Here is a 16,150-nt window from a genome sequence, read left to right as displayed (position 1 = left end):
CTATCTAAAATATAACCAGACACTGGTGTAAATTCTCGACTGTCTCATACTTCTGTTTAATAAGTTTCCTGTTTGACGTTTAGTCAGCTGTGTGAAAACCAAGGAGGAACCCACCCGGGGGATTAATAAAGTTTTATTTTATCTAATCTAATAACTTTAATCTCAGCCAAACCGATTTACTCACGAACAAACAAAACACTGAAAAAAGCCCAACAATAACATTTTTAGGTTGTCTAAGTGACTTATATATTACGTTTAACCCGAGCAGCGAAACTCCGCGGTGATCTGAAAATGATGTGCCGGGAGTTGTGCCGCTCTCGGCCGCATCAGTAACCCTCGAGCTCCCGGCTAGCTGTCGAGCTGGTGGGTAGCAGACGCCTCTGAAAACGTCGAAGCACTTTTACAAATATGGGATATCTTGATAAACCGAGCAGATATTTGATGTTTACACAACTACTTTCTCGCCTGAAAATATGTTAAAAGTTTATTTTGTGACCCAGAAAGATTAGTATGAGTAATTTTAAAACTTAGTAGCGGCCGCCATTGCTGGAAACTGGAGTTTGGCTGGGCCGCGCTATGAATTCTGGGATATGGTAGTAATTTGGACAGCCTTCGGCACGTCGCTGTGACGTAATCGGTCTACAAATGCGGCCTCAGGAGGATGCAGCCCATGAATTTGGACATGTCCAGAGTATAATCGCAGCCTTTGCGGTTAGAAAATTGCACTTGATCATGTCGCGATATTATCGCAAATGCGATATATCGTTCAGCCCTACTGATTAGCCTTCCTACCTCTAACTGCCGCTCTCTGTTTGGCTGTTTTGCTTTGAGCAGGGGCAGGTTGTGATTTGCTACCCTCGGCCCTCCTCTCCGGGGCTGGACTTGTTCACAGAGTTTGCAGGCGGAGTCACTGGTTTCCCCTCTGAGATAAATAGTGCGCGGTACAAGTGGGAGCAACGCGCAATCGACTGTCCTTTTCTGTTTCCTGCGAGGGACAGTCGACAGTCTCAGCCTGAGAACTGAGACGCAGCAGAGCCGTTAAAGCAGAGAGAAAGCGACACGGGGGGGAGTTACCATGTCTGGAAATAAAGACAGCGACGGAGGATGGAAGAATTTTGTGTGGAATTCGGAAAAGAAGGAGTTTCTAGGGCGCACAGGAGGCAGCTGGTGTGAGTACTCTTTTTGTTCTTTATTTCCGGCAGGCGGGCTGCTGGTTGTTGATGATGGAGCAGAGTGGAAACCGACCGTGCTCACAGCGGATTATTTGTATTTTGACTCAATGTTTTGCCGGTGCAGACGTTCGCACCTGTTAGAGCTCCCAGCCGGAGGCGCGCCGAGTCGTGACTTTGCCTTTTTAACGGAGGCTGCGTGCGCAAGTTGGTGTTTAAAACGAGAATGAAGTGAAAAAAGGTGATACACGAAGGAGTGCTCGATACGGATCGATTGGAGTCCAAAACAAGGACAGTAAATGAGGACAATAAGCCAATTTGGTTTCCGTGGACGTAAATGATTTCCTCCTTTTGGGGTGTTTCTGTGCATTTTTCAGGGCTCCCGCGGTCATAGGTGTTCATTACGAAGGCGTAGCCCTGATTAGCGGCAGTCTTTTCTGAAAAGGTCATCTTGAAGGACAGCCGAGACTTTTACCTGAACCAACAAGTTGGTAGCTGCCGCCGTTTATTTTGTTGTTCTGAGTGTCAGCCCTCCGCGGGGAGCAGGAGAAGGGCTGAGGACATTTTATTCCTGCCTTTAATAAACCCGAGCAGCTGATCCCTGGACCCGACACCCGGGCCCAGCTCTGCCTTCCCCACGTTTTAACTCGAACCCGGGATTATTGGATCCGGCTCTAATCGTTTCAGCGCCGTTTTCAATACTTTAAGACGCCTAACGCGGTCCGCAGCGGTTGATGGTTTGATGGGATCACTGCCCTGCATTACATAGCGCCAATTAGGCTCGTTAAACCGTTTTGCACGTCAGATATGGCGCGTATGTGCGCGTCTCCCCCTCCTCTCCGGACGCCGCACGGTAACACTGTGATCACGACTCACATGTCTCCCGGGCCGCCCCTCTCTGTATTTTTATCCTGGAAGAAATGAGGCGTCGCTGTGTGCGCGCGTTGAAGCGCATTCTTCGGGGCTTAATGAAAGCTTCAAACTAACACGTTTATTTCTGAGAAACGGTAATTCTCTGTGGCTCAAAGCACGGCTGTGTGTGGCGATTAAAATCAGGAGCTGCTCTCGGGTGGACCATTTCACCCACTCCATGTTCTAGGTGGTGGTGTGGGGTTACCAGGCTGGTAGTTCAGTGTCCCGTGGAGCACACGCAGTGAGCCATGTTGCTTTAGCAGCAACAGGTATGTCTGCTCAAAGCATCTCTGGCCACAGCGCTGATCACAGACTTGTTTGAGGCTCAGAAAAAGCCTCTGAGTGTGACCCAGTCTTTATCCCCCAACTTGACACAAGCCTCTGTGGTTGTCTTATTTTTGGTCATTTCATAACCACTGATTTATTTTAGTTTGGGTTAATTAAATGGCACATAAATATTCTTACGCTTCAAAGTCCTCTTTCATTTCAAGACTGTAAAGAAAAAAGCCCTGATTGGCTTTTTTTTTTTTTACTACAAACACATCCGGATCATGAACACAGCACCGTCATCTGCTCAGTGATTTCATGGTGGATGACGGTCAGGTTTTTCCATAAAGGACTTTTTTTCTGGTTTGAAATGGGCCTTTTGGGGTGGAGGGGTGTCAATTAACGTCACTTAACAGAAGTCTGTGCTTTTTCCTGTTACTTTTTCTGCCTCCCCCCCCCCTTTTAATAAACAAAAGTATCTGAGCTTGACTAAATAAAATGACAGATGATACATTTTAAGCCTTTTTGCTCGTGCTAATTGTGTGCCATGTGAGTCGCTTGCACTTTTCATAAAGACAGACAGGAAGTGGCGCGGTGACAGCGTCAGTCTTGGCGCTCGTTACGTCTCCTCCACGTGTTTGTCTCAACATGCCAGACGGAAAGTAGGCTGCGGGGCTGGTGAAGGCCTCTGCGAGCGTGGAGACACATGTGGTATGAATGCGGGGACAGTCCCTTCACGGCGTGCTGCAGCAGCCTGCTGGGGGAGGTGCTCTCAATTCAGAAGCTGCCTTTCACCACCCCCTACGTCTCCCTCCATGCTGTTTACTCTGAGCCCTGCAGCGTTTCAGGCCGCTCCGATCGCTCAGGTGAAATCACACAAACTGACAGCCAGACAACAGGCTGTACACATACTCAGCCACAACATTAAAACCACTAACGGCGCGAACAGCCGCCCTCACGACGGAAGCTTCTGAGGAATCTCCTGGCAATCCAATGGGTCTTTACTCTGACACAGACCATCAAAGCCCTCCTAGTGTTGCCACTTGGCAGCCATTTTGAAGCATGATCTAAAATGAGCTGAGTTTCAGAGGCGTAGAATCTCCAGTCAGCTCTGAAAACTGCCCCAAAAGTTTGTTGAATTTGCCCCAGAGAGAGGTTTTTAAAAGCTCTTTTCTCCTAATAAAGTTTTACTTCCACCACTATTTCTGAGTGCCATGTCTTTCTTTTAACATCTGTGGTGCCTTCAAACATCTCCCTCCCCCATGATAAGGTGACTGGTGCTTACACCGTGAAATTGGCCTGACCTCAAGACCCCCCCCCCCCCCAAATGTTGGTCTGATAAAGCCAAAAAAGTCTGCTGCCAGTTACCATTGCAGCGCACACAGAGGGTACAAAGTTTCAGGCAGGTGATTCTAATGTTGTGGCTGATCCTGTTCTGATTTCAACAGGCCAAGACAGGTAAAGAACACCCGATTGGATGGTCCTTCCTGCTGCGTGCCACACCTGTTTGACATCTTTTCACTCGCACACGAGGAATAAGCCGTTATTTGTTTTGCAAATTCACCTCCCCTGCACAGCAGGCGGTTATTGCAGCATATTTTTCCGAGATGGCGCACTCCTAGGAGTTGACAGAACTGTCAGAAACCCGCGCCTATTGTCAGGCACTGCTTCATAGGACACTAGCAGCCACCGCTTGGGGCCCGACTAGACTCATCCCAGAGTCTAATCATGCTCTGTATTGAGGGGGGGGGGATTTGAGGGGAAAAACCAAACAAATTCTGCTTGCGTCTTTGCTATCACAGGCAGCTAGCCAAGTGGCCTTTAAAGGCCTTAAAGCGAACCTCCTTTCAGGTTCGCTGAGCTCTTTTCTACTTGATAGAAAATCAGAATCAGCATTTTTAACCTGCCACAGATCATAACTGGGTGTCCAGGGGCTTTTCGGAGGTGACTACGACCTTAAGCACAATTGAGCATAGAGTTACAAAGAGTCTTTGTTACCTTAGTTAACAGAGGTTCAAGCATCCCCCCCCCCCCCCCCCACCCCCACTGTTTTGGCCGTCTGAACAACAACAACCTTTTAAAGCTTGCTGAAATTAAACCACACTTACAATTTACAAATTTGTTTGATCTCAAAACTTATTTTCCTCTGGAACGCCAAAAATCTGATGGGGAAAATCAGGAAATATGATGCTGATGGTTTGATTGCATCATACAGGGAAGCATGTGCCGTTACAGTTTTGTTCACTCGTGTAATGAAGCGTTTGCCTAAATTCATCACGTTTCTATGCACAGGAGCATGAACAAGGGCTTTTTCTTTTCTTTTCTTTTTTTCTTTTAATCCTAATTGTTGAAGGTGACACAGCCGGGTGGGGGGGTCTGCAGGACTGAACAGTGACTCATCCTGTTGCTCTGGAAGCACAGCCAACCCACCTTCTGCGTGATCTGTTTAAACTTTAAATTAGGTGAAAAGAACCTGGGAAAGGGGTTTATGAAGGATATGTTGCTGTTGTGAAGAAATGCAGTACATTTTCCTGGGTTTTGGGTAGCTGATGCTAGTCATGCTCTAATAAAGCAGTCAGTCTTATCACCTTCAGGTGCTTGTGACTTCTGAAATCTGAGGCGATGTTATATTTCACATTTGAAGCAGTTTCTTTCTTGCTGCTTTCATCTCAGTAATTTGATTTCTCTTCCTTCCTCTACAGTTAAAATCCTCTTGTTTTATCTGATTTTCTACGGATGCTTGGCTGGAATTTTCGTTGGGACCATTCAGGCATTGCTGCTAACATTAAGCAAAGACAAACCCACCTATCAGGACAGAGTTGCTCCCCCAGGTAAGCACATCCTCTTCCTCCTCACCTTTCTGACTTTGCTGCTGCATCAGCTCAGCGATCAGACAAAAAGCCTGTTGGTGTTTCGTGGGCGTTACAGACGACTGTTTGGGAGGGGTGTGCCTCTGAGCAGCTCCTCTATCGGCAGTGTTTCTGACCTTAAATAGGTTCGGCCATTTTGTCCTTCACTCCCCTCAGCCGGTCGATGTTCCCCCTGCGGGCAACAGGGGAACTAAAATGTGTGCTATGATTATGCATCACAGCTGACACGACTGCATGTACTTGCGTGACTACAGTTTGTGGCTTGTTTCTTCAAAGGAAGAAAAAGTTTTGTTTTTCCACCACAGCTTTTAAAGGCTTGAAGGGGGGGGAAACCTAATGTGTAATCTCGTGAGAGTGTCATCAGACAACGCTGCAGCAGTTTAAAAATTTCCTGTGCGCTCTGAGACTGATTTGAGTGCCAAGCCTCATCTCGCGGTTTGCACAGCACATGCTCTGCCCCTTAGCAGTATTTTTAGCAGCCATTCTAGATGACTGGCTGCATGTGGCTGCCGTTTTGTTCACGACTGTTGACAATCAGAGATTAGAGCGAGCAGAACAACAGCATGAGCGTAGAGAGCTCTAAGCTGAAGCAAGTTTCCAGAAGTGGCATGATCAAGGAAGCGGCGAGAAAGGTTCTGTTTTTTTTTTTTTTTTTTTTTTTCTCTCCCTTCGGAGCGTGATCCCGCCTCCCACTCAGAGGCTAAAAGTTTCCATTGTGAGAGAAACACACGTGAGAGTGGATGGGTGGGGGTTGGTGAACTTTCACAAGCCTCCTCTGACACTCAAACTGCTGCTTCTCCTCTCGCCGTCTCAACCGGCAGCTCGAGTCCCGCTCATATCTGCGGCAGCAAATAAAACAGGTCCTGCGGCGAGGCCGAGAAGGGTTTCGCGGCTGTCATGCTGCCTCTAGCTACTCTCACTGTCACACTCTCCCCTCGCCACGCCTCGCGCACCAACTCTGTGGAAAATTACTGCTGTGAGGAGCTCTCAGAGGAAATCCCCAAGACCCTCACATTGTCCTTAGATAATGGAGAATGCTCACAATGGCTCACGTGCCATGTCATGTTGCTTCTCTAAGATATTTACACTTTTTTTTTTTTTTTTTTTTTCCACACAAATTGAGTTGGTTTTTTTTTTTTTAAATAAGATGTTTTTATTTTTTTGTCCCATGACTTTTGTTTTCCTACCAAACCAGTGTGGTGTTTTTGCAGGTCTGTCACACACCCCACGCTCAGACAAATCTGAAATTTCTTTTAAGAAGAGTGATCCGAGTTCATACAGAAAGTATGTCCAAAGCATGAACGAATTCCTTGAGCTGTACAATGAGACAAAGCAGACTGGGGACTCCTACGAGGAATGTGGAAGCAAGTATCATACAATGCAATCAGCTTTCACCATTTGTCACTCATGAGTGGATGTTTGAAGATCTAAACTTAAATTTTGTTTTCTTACTTGTGGCATTTTCAGCGCTTCCTAGCACGTACAAAGATCGAAGTATGGAAGAAAAGAAGAAAGTCTGCAAGTTTTCTAGGTCTTTGCTGAAAGACTGCTCAGGCACAGACCCTGATTATGGCTTCATGGAGGGGAACCCATGTGTTATCATAAAGCTCAACAGAATTGTCAACTTCCGACCAAAGGTATAGTTACCGCTTAAATTCAAAGGCTAATAAGTAGCGCAAAATGGCACCAGTCCTTTTTTTTTTTTTTTTTAATTCTTTTAATGAGCTTAGGCTCACCTCAGACATTAATTTAACCTGCAGGCATGAAGTAAACTGTAGTCCTGGACTGTGCTGCTCTGTTTTTATATACCTGAATATCAGTATAATAACAGCACAGGTGGCGGTGATATGCTGTGTAGCTAAGTTAGAGCTAGCTGGCTAACATCCCCCATTTTGGCTGTAAACTTGTGAAGCTTTGCTTTGTGGCCTTAAGATGTAAGTAATCTGTACTCAATCATTTGGCTACCTTAGTGGACCGTTTCTGAGTGAACAATCGTAGCACTATAGCGCTAGTAGAATTGCCTTTTCAAGGAAAAAAGATGTTGTAAATTACAATAGAGAAACTTCTCATTCCCATCTACTCGTAGTCTCACTGCCTCTCAAATGACTAAAACAAGTGAGATGTGCTTGCAGTGAGCTCTTGCTCACAGAGTAGAGTTGGCGATCATTTGTCTCAAAGGTCAGATGTGTGGTGTCAGGGGAGCTAAGGGGTCAGAGCAAACAGAAAACCCAAATCCACAAACAGAAAAGCAAATACACCCCCCCCCCCCCAAAAATTACAGGGAGTGCATTTCCAACTTAGGAAACCTTACAGACATGTGAACCATCCATGAAGCTTTTTCCATTATGTTTGAAAATGGAAAACTTTTGAGAAGCTGGAGCTTGAAGTTGCATTGTGGTTAATGTAGGCACCAATAAGTGAAAGTTTAATTTAAACCAGTTATTGCTTGTTTGTTCTTTCTTTAGGCTCCTTCAAACAACTCATTACTAGAAGAACTGCCGGTGAAAGTTAGCTCTAACGAGATCCCCATTTACTGCAAGCTTAAGGTACGTTTGCGAGAGCGTGTGGCTGTGGCCTTCCAGTTCACAGATACAGGGAGAATGAATATTTGTCTTCAAAAGGACCGGCTGTAAGTCTCACTCAAGTATTGTGTTTGCAGAGAGCTGAGGATGAAGGCCAGATCGGAGAGATAAAGTACTATGGGATAGGCCAAGGCTTTCCTCTGCAGTACTACCCATATTACGGCAAACAGCTGCACCCCGACTACCTGCAGCCCTTGATGGCCGTTCAGTTCGTCAATGTGACGGAGGGAAAGGAGATCCGCATCGAGTGCAAAGCATTCGGAGACAACATAGATTACAGCGAGAAGGACCGCTACCAGGGACGCTTTGACATAAAGCTCACCGTGTCGTGACCTGAGCTACTGCGAGCACTCAATTTGAAAACGAATCCAACTTAGAGAAACCCGTTCAGATAAAAACCACCACTAGTCTTTGAACATTCATAATATACAGGACCTACACTTAATCCGTGTGCTTTACACTAGCTTTTCTGTGTGTTCGTCGAGGGTTAGAATGTAAAATACAAAAGTAGCAATAGCAAATATTTATTCTACTGTACATGAAAAGATTCCTTGAGCCATGGGAAACGTTCATCCATTTACTGTAAAACGGCAATTCCACTACTGACGTGTAGCGAGTTGTTTTCTGTCCCGAAATACTTCACCCTTACGTGGTTTCTATATATTTTTGGAGTGTCCAGTGCTGTAGTCTAGTCCCAGCTGTAACCTCTTTGTCTTATGTCCGCTTTAGTGGTCCAAGGTGTGTGCGCGCGTGTGTGCTCGTGTCTATGTGCAGGCGTTTACAGGAGTGTGTGTTCATGTGCTCTGACTAACTGAATTACTGGCATGGTACTCTGAATGTTTAAGGCCCACGTCTGAGTAAATAAGTGCTCTGTGTTTGCGCTTCGTCGTCCCGGTTATTGGAGGAGGGGCACATTTGTTTTGTTCACCTTAGCTGTTAGATATGGTTTGATTACATTTATGTTTGATACTTTAATGCAATTTTTTTTTTTTTTTTTTTTTTTTTTTTTTTTTTTCTTTCTGATTCTTAGTGTAGCGCTTTGTGGGTCCAGCCTAGAAGACAGTCACCTCCACAGAAACAGTGGCGACTCAGTTCTCTAAAATTGGTTTGCTGGAGACATCACGTGACGTGATGCTACTTGGTATTGAATGTTTTAGCCATTTTCATGGTGGACAAATTTTATATTTATGCAGTTGTACAAATTTTATTTTATTTTATTTTTTTTTTTATTTCCAAAAGTGTAACGTATGAATCTAATACCAAAGTCGCTGGTCAAAAAGTTCAAGAACATCAGAGGCAATGCAGTATCCCGTGTAATACGTTTTAGTTGGTGTTAAAAAATACTTAATTCAGTGTTGAAGATCAAAACACTTGTCAGGAGTCTGCTCTTGTTACTTTATTTAATCTGCATAAGGCTGGAACAATAAACAGAAAAATGAGAAAACTGGAAGTGTTTGACTGTGTAGTTCAACGTGGTTTTCATCCATCCAAAATCTTGAAGAAATACTGCACCTGGAAAAGGAATTTAAGGGACATTTATAGTAACAGCTGATGAATTAACACTGTCTGACACCTCAAATGTCTCTGCACAAGCCCTTTCTTTGCTACTGTTCCAGTCAGGGGAAAATGGCAGCTCAGTCAGTCATAGGCTAATGTTCAACAAGGAGGCGTTTGTCCAGACTACAGATCAGGAGTTTTCCTGAACAATGACGCACGATGGGTCAGGCCCACTCCCTGCAAAACAATGGTTTTGTTTCAAATTCCTCTGCCATTCTTGCTTTTCTAAAACCAGTGTGATCTGAGGCTGCCCCGGCCCACAGGGCGCAATCATGAGACTGGACATGGCCTTAGAGTCCAGGAAGGTTTCGTTCTCGCTAAATGTGAGGTACTTATTTATGCAGGGGCTCAGGGTTTCTTCATAGTGTCTATCTGGAAAAGAATGAGAGGAGCTGTACAGCTAACACATTATGGGTGTTGTTTCAGTGTATGGAGTGCACAACATGCACATGCGCCACCCACCTCCAAAACACTGTCTTCGGGGAGGTCTGTGCAGTGGACGGCGTTTTTCACTTTGTCTTTGCCGTACAGGGCGCGCAGCGTGGTTGGACGAAGGTGCCGTGCAATTTCCTGTCGGATGGAAACATCTGGATTATCACGTGTTCATTAGCGTTGCACTTCAACATTAAATTAAGTGAATTCGGCGCTGTGACGCCATCTCTATCCTGGTGTCAAAGTCTGTGGACCGTTGTGAAAGTCAACATCCTGTACCGGCAGAGTGATTACTCAGCGGCTGAACATGTGATCCTGTGGAGGAAGTGACAAAACAGACACTCAGCAAATTTTCCACTGACTTAGGGGTGGGGGCCTCGGTTCTCAAGCACATTTTCACCACAGCTTTTCAAAAATGACTTCACTTTTTGCTCATCTTTTGCAGAGACCAACTGGCAAAGCAAACTAACCTTCATTAAATAAATAAACCCTCCCTGAATATGTAACACTAAATCCTGAGTACTGTACAATGAATGGCTGTTTAAACCTTTTCCTATTATTATTATTAGTATTATTTTTTTCTAAATTTCATTTCCATGATGGATAACTTGTTGACTTGTAGTTTTACAATCACATTTGGAGCCTTAACCTCCCTGTCTGCTCAGTTAAGACTTGACTTTCTAGCTGCGGGCAACTGTTTAAGAAATGGTTTAGATTTTCAATAATATACAAAAAGGGCAAAAAAAAAAGTAAACCAGACACTCGATTAGTAGAAGGTCCAGACAGCAGACAGCTAGCAGTGATTTAACTGTGACCGAGCGTTTGCTGTTACGAACTGGCTTGATTCATCAGTTTCTTCTACTGACTTAATTATATGAAGACTAAATATTCTTATACCTCATATCTATTACATGTTTAACTTACCATCTACATTTTAAAAATTGATATGAAACCATCCTTGAAGTTTAAATTTTGAATCTTTAATTTGAAGCTTTTTGTTTGCATTGGGGTTTTTTGTATTTATATAGAAAGCATTTTGTGACACTGTTTTACAAATTTGACTTTCAGACTAAAACCACTCCCCTTTCCTTTATTTATAGTTAAGTATAACAAATTTTTTTCATTTTAATTTCTTACGGGCTACAAATCAAGTCTTTTTATTCAACACTTTTGTCTGACCGCTATAGAACAGTAGCCACCTTCTTCCATGCAGCACATTTATCTTCAGTCTATTTCTGACACTCCTAAGGTCAGAGCTGGCCTGTCTCATCCTCTTGAGTTTCCAGGAAATGAAACCCTCCCAACAATGTCTGCCATCAGGAGAGGGGTGTCTGATGAATAGTTCATTTACCAAAATGCCTGTTTAATCTAAAGCAAATCTTACGCAACGTGAAGTAATATTTGATATGCTGGGAAAAGCAAAAAATATGATGGTGTTAACACAGCAAGGGTTGTGTGGTCTTTGTGTTCGGCAGCAGGGAAACATTTCTGACTTGTTTATCCTTCGGTGGATTATGAGCCTGCAGACAAAAGACAGGAACCAGTTTGAAGGTCACAAATCACCCAAGGCTTCCTCTCAAAGAGATGCATTGTCTTTCGAAAAAACCAGTTGGAAACCCATCTGCTGTTCGAACAATTGCACTACACAACACGTAAAAGACTACAAAGGAAAATAAAGACTACAGGCTCAAGGACGCGTAGCTAAAGATCAGCTGGGAACTTTGTGTCAACTGAGTTTTGTTTTTTTTTAAAACTCCCTTTTAAGGTTAGACATTTGATTAGGACGTCAGTAATGGCGGCTTTCCACCAGGCTGCCATAAAAATGACACAGCTTAAAAACTAACCACCAACTAACACCCATTGCATCAAAAATGGAACTGTTGCTAACAAAAAGTTGTTTTATAGGTATTTTTAGGCTTGGCCAGCAAAAGACTACCAGAAGCATGATGAATTTCTTTCACCTCGGCCTTCTTGAAACAAAGTCAATTGATTAAGAATTGATTAAGCTCAGAAAACACCCATGGATGTCCAGCATTCAACTCCAATTTTACAATCTACCAGTTTCTGATCAAGCACATGTTAGCATGCTAACAAGTAAGCAGACTTCCCTCGTCCTGGAGTGAGGGTTGTGGATCCCTGGAATAAGGCCTGTGGTTATGGTGAATCATAAAATACAACAGTAAAAACACCTTCAACATTCAGCATCATCATGCTAAATAGAAGCGGTTAACGGTGCATTAAAGTCGCGCACTTGCGGTACAGCTTATTTACAGCCTAACATTAACTTCTAAGTTCTTGCAACTGCGTTTATGGTTCAAATGAATTATACAACTGGAAATTTTTGTGGAGATTCTCCTCATCTCTGGAAGACAGCAGGAACATCAACAGGTCTCCTAATATGGCTGTTTGCTGAGTGTGCGTGCTGCTGGTGGGAAACACAGTATAACATCCTGTGCAGATCTGCAGTTTATGTGTCCTGTGCCACATGAGACTAAAGCCAGCGATGGCAAAGGGGAAGTCAGGGGAAGATTTACTTAGCAATAAAAGAATTCTTTGCAAAACACTGCTCTCTGTAATTGCATTATCTACCCATGAGTGGCCTGCTGTCAGTGTTTAATTTGATTTTAATGAGTCCCATAGTGTACCAGACTGATGCTCACATAACAACTGCTAACTCTGGTGGCCAGCAAAGACTCGGGCACAGGGACCTAGTGGTCACATGAACACACAGATATGCCTGATCCTTAACACCCTGCTGACTGTCCCACCCTGCTGAGAAGAGCAAGACATTGAACTGATACTTGAGTACACCCACTGTACTGCACTCTTTGAGCCTAAAGTCACGAATACTACAAAAAGTGAAGTGCTTAGATTGAGAGTTTTCTATCACCATTATTGAAGTTTTAGAAAATATATATTTTTTAATTAGACAAAACATTAAACACAGCCTCTAAAAAATGTAAGAAAAAAGAAATTTCAATAAGGCAGAAATTACACAGACAGAAAAAAAATAAAAGGGAAATAAAACAGTTCAGTGAGAGAATGTCTACGTACAAACGAAAACAGTGTAAAAATCTGAAGTTACAATAAAAAGGCTCTACAAAAAAAATAAAACTGAATAAAACAGTGCAGGTTTGAAATTAAACCACAGAGATGAGGGAACAGATGACTGGCTGCTGTGTTATTTCTTTAAAAAAGGAAAAACTAAGCAGTGTATCCTGTCTTCGACCTCTATCCTTGCAGCTCTTTAGCTGGAAACGATTTCTTGTTTATCTTTTTCCTCTTTTATTTTCATTCCATGGAACAGATAAAAGAGAAGCAGATCCTGAAGCTGCTGCCAAAATGAAATATGGGCACGGACGTCTCAGTAGGCCAACTTTAAAAGGAACAACGAACGTGTCTGGTTACAGTTTCCATCGTTAGGGTTTTGGGTGCTCTAAACTGGACTAAATTTAGCACGGAGACCTCTACAGAGAAGCCGATACTTTTTTCCACTAAACCATTACGCCTCAAAAATCAATAGGAAAAGCATATTTTTCACCATTACAATGCAGGGCTGGTTTGATAGCCTTGTGTAACGGGAAGTTTGGGCCTGTCGGATCATCTCTTACAGTAATATCTTTAGTTGGAACACAGTGGCCATCCATGCTGCTTGTGTATAATCTAAGAAAGTAAAGCTGTATAGACGACCGTTGTGTCTGTCCACTCTGATAAGAGGACACATCACAAGACACGGTGCAATCTTATGACTGAGTGAGTGCAGCGCAGGGAAGCTGAAGGGTGGAGGTGTGAATATACCAGCGCTCTTTATGCCTAGTTAATGCACTTGGCTGTATATTCGAACCGTTTCTGCTCCCGCCTGTATGGAAACACTGGGATTAAATTGATCTAGCATCCACTCTGGCATGATGAAGTGGGTTCGAGGTCATTGAATCTGTGCTGTGTATAGATTAGTCAAACAGAATTAAATCAATAGTCTATTCTTACCACAAACAACTGACCCTTAACTATGAATAGACTTGTGGGGGTGACAGTGTTTGTGCAGTCTAATCTGTCAGCCTGATAGTGACGTCGGGAGTGTCTTTACGCACACATGCACGCACACACTACGTTTGATAAGAAAACATTCCCTACTGTGCCCGCTGTTTGAAGAATAACGACATCTACGGGGGTAAAAACCATGATTTTTGTCAATATTTAATCTTCATTATTTAACTAAACCGAACTGTAAATATTTGCCAGAAAATTCTAATTTTTTAAAAAACTGGAGTGTTGAAACTTTGGACAGATTCAAGAAAAAAGAAATCAAGCATCAATGCATTTTTGAGTTTTAATTTGTATGAGGTGACATAAAGGTCTTAGAAACTACAATATGGTTACTAAAACGTAAAAAAACTCTGACTTTCTGCTTCCAACATTATGAGTGAAATGCAAACCATTTCCAATCTACTGTTGTACTTTTGACTGAGCTGCTCATATATTTTTGTGCGCATTGATGATGTGGTCAAACTCTGTACCGACTGGACTGGCTGGATTTAGCTACATGTGCCTGTCCACAGAAAACGAGCAGAGCGGGCAGCGGTTCCTGGGATAGATTGTGGGGTTGTGCTTGCAGAGCTGGTTCTAATGTTAGCCTGTAATGTTGGGCACTCAACCATTTATCCAGTTTTAAACTATAAGGAGGCATGGACAGTGTTTTTGTATAATTAAGGAAGTAATAAAGTACTCGGTAATCAGATTAAGCATGACCTATGCACGTGAGCATCAGTTGCATAACAGAATGAGAGCGCGTCCCATATCTGATGATGGTTGTGTGTGAAGTGTAATAAGAGTTTCGGGTTATTGTCCTCATAAAGTACCCCACCCAGTGCCACTGAAATCATCTGCACGTGAAACTTAAATCTCACATCTCTAATATTATCCAGCCTTTTCCCGTTTCTGTCAGCCAGTAATTTGTAACCGTTAATACACGCTTTCATTTTCATCCCGTCTAGATCACTTTAACTCACTTGTCAGTGCATGTTTCAGTTCTTTGTTCAGTTGATGCATAACAAAAGCCAGTGGGTGATCAGCCCCGTTCCTGCTTTCTTTCACTGTCTTCCAGTGAAATTTGGAATTTATTTTAAAATTGAATTAAATCCATTCAAGGCCATCCGCTCATACAGCAGACCTGCTGACGCCTTAAACCTGTGCTCAAACCTACAGTAGAAAATTTTACATCTTTTAAATGGGTCTTCTTGACCAGAAGGCCATCTTGGCTTAAGCTGATCTGGAAACAAAAAGGGTGCACTTGATTTATATCACAACACAAAAATGGCAAAAGTCAAATCCTTTGACGTGTTTTCTTGTTCTTCTGAAGCTGCAGAAGCCAAAATTGTAACTGAAATTAAAATCCAGCTAATCATCCAGCCCTGACTTTCTTCTCAGAGACCTCTGCCCTTATGTGACTAATCTGATGGATCACAGAGGTGAACTCTTCTGAAGAGCAGGAGTGCTGATGTTTAGGTGATTTGTCAGATTATAACGAGGTGAGAGTGAGGCCATGTGGTGATTAAACTGTTTGACCTCCCAGTTAGTCAGAAAACTCTGAAGCAATCAAAGCGGTTAGAGTCCTGTATGGGGCAAGAGGGCTAAAAAGAAATGACAGCAGCTCAGTGAACAGTCTCCTCAGACTAATCGGAACCACAGCTGCAAAAGTTATGCATTATATTTATTAGCTTTATAGTTACTTTTCAACTAAGTTAGATCTTAGATTGCATTTACTCATTTCAGTTTGGAAATGTTTCGTTTTTAATGTGGATTTTTATTGTATTTTCGTTAGTTTGTACATTTTGTGTTTGTTTTGTTTTCATTCCTACTTTTAGTTTTTTGTTAACTACAATAACTATTAATCTTTGTTAGGGTCAATGAAATAATTTCCCCATTAATCTAAACACATTTCTTCTTCTGTTGGGTTATTCCATATAAATCAGACAAATCTGAAAAGGTTTGTAGTAGCCAACTGATTCTTCAATAAGTTGAATATTTTAACCGGATCAATGGAAAGTTTTCTTTCACCCTATGAACATTTTAATGAGTAATGGGCTGAAATTGTACAATCCTCATCATTTCATAAATACACCTGGTGACAGACTGAATTTTGGTAACAGAACTTAAACGTGTTTTTTCAGCCTGAAAATTTCATGTGGTCATCCTCCTGTACTTTTCAAGTTATGAGGGTTCAAAAATGCTGGGGGAAAAAAATCAAAAAGTACCAAATCTGGACAGACACCTGTACGCTAGACCTGTATTCTACACTCAACAAAAATATAAACGCAACACCTTTGTTACTGCTCCCATTCCCCATGGGATGGACGTAGAG

General features: G+C 42.9%; 2 protein-coding genes across 3 annotated transcripts in view; one reads left to right on the top strand and one right to left on the bottom strand.

Annotated features, from left to right (window-relative positions):
• Positions 1-920: 920 nt before the first annotated feature.
• Positions 921-9,250, top strand: atp1b1a (ATPase Na+/K+ transporting subunit beta 1a). Its single transcript, XM_085449720.1, has 6 exons — positions 921-1,169; positions 5,051-5,179; positions 6,430-6,582; positions 6,686-6,855; positions 7,684-7,764; positions 7,878-9,250. Exons 1-6 carry the CDS (start codon positions 1,076-1,078, stop codon positions 8,130-8,132), a joined length of 882 nt encoding a protein of 293 aa, XP_085305846.1. The 5' UTR covers positions 921-1,075; the 3' UTR covers positions 8,133-9,250.
• nme7 (NME/NM23 family member 7) overlaps positions 8,479-16,150 on the bottom strand; it is a 24,031-nt gene continuing 16,359 nt past the window's right edge. Inside the window, exons 11-12 of one of the 2 annotated variants that reach the window (XM_085449708.1) lie at positions 9,820-9,927; positions 8,479-9,312 (exon numbers count right to left, since the gene is read on the bottom strand). In XM_085449708.1, coding sequence (XP_085305834.1) covers positions 9,280-9,312; positions 9,820-9,927 — 141 coding nt within the window. In that variant the 3' untranslated portion in view covers positions 8,479-9,279. Of the gene's footprint in view, positions 9,313-9,509; positions 9,730-9,819; positions 9,928-16,150 lie in introns of those variants that run through there. The other variant, XM_085449709.1, reaches the window with a different exon arrangement.

This window comes from Copadichromis virginalis, linkage group LG23, assembly GCF_057382275.1.
Source record: "Copadichromis virginalis isolate Kocher_CV1m ecotype Utaka linkage group LG23, C_Virginalis_male_GT1.1, whole genome shotgun sequence".
In the NCBI taxonomy this organism is placed as follows: domain Eukaryota; kingdom Metazoa; phylum Chordata; class Actinopteri; order Cichliformes; family Cichlidae; genus Copadichromis; species Copadichromis virginalis.
Note: the sequence above shows the minus strand (reverse complement) of the source record. Positions and strands in the feature narration are given on the sequence as shown.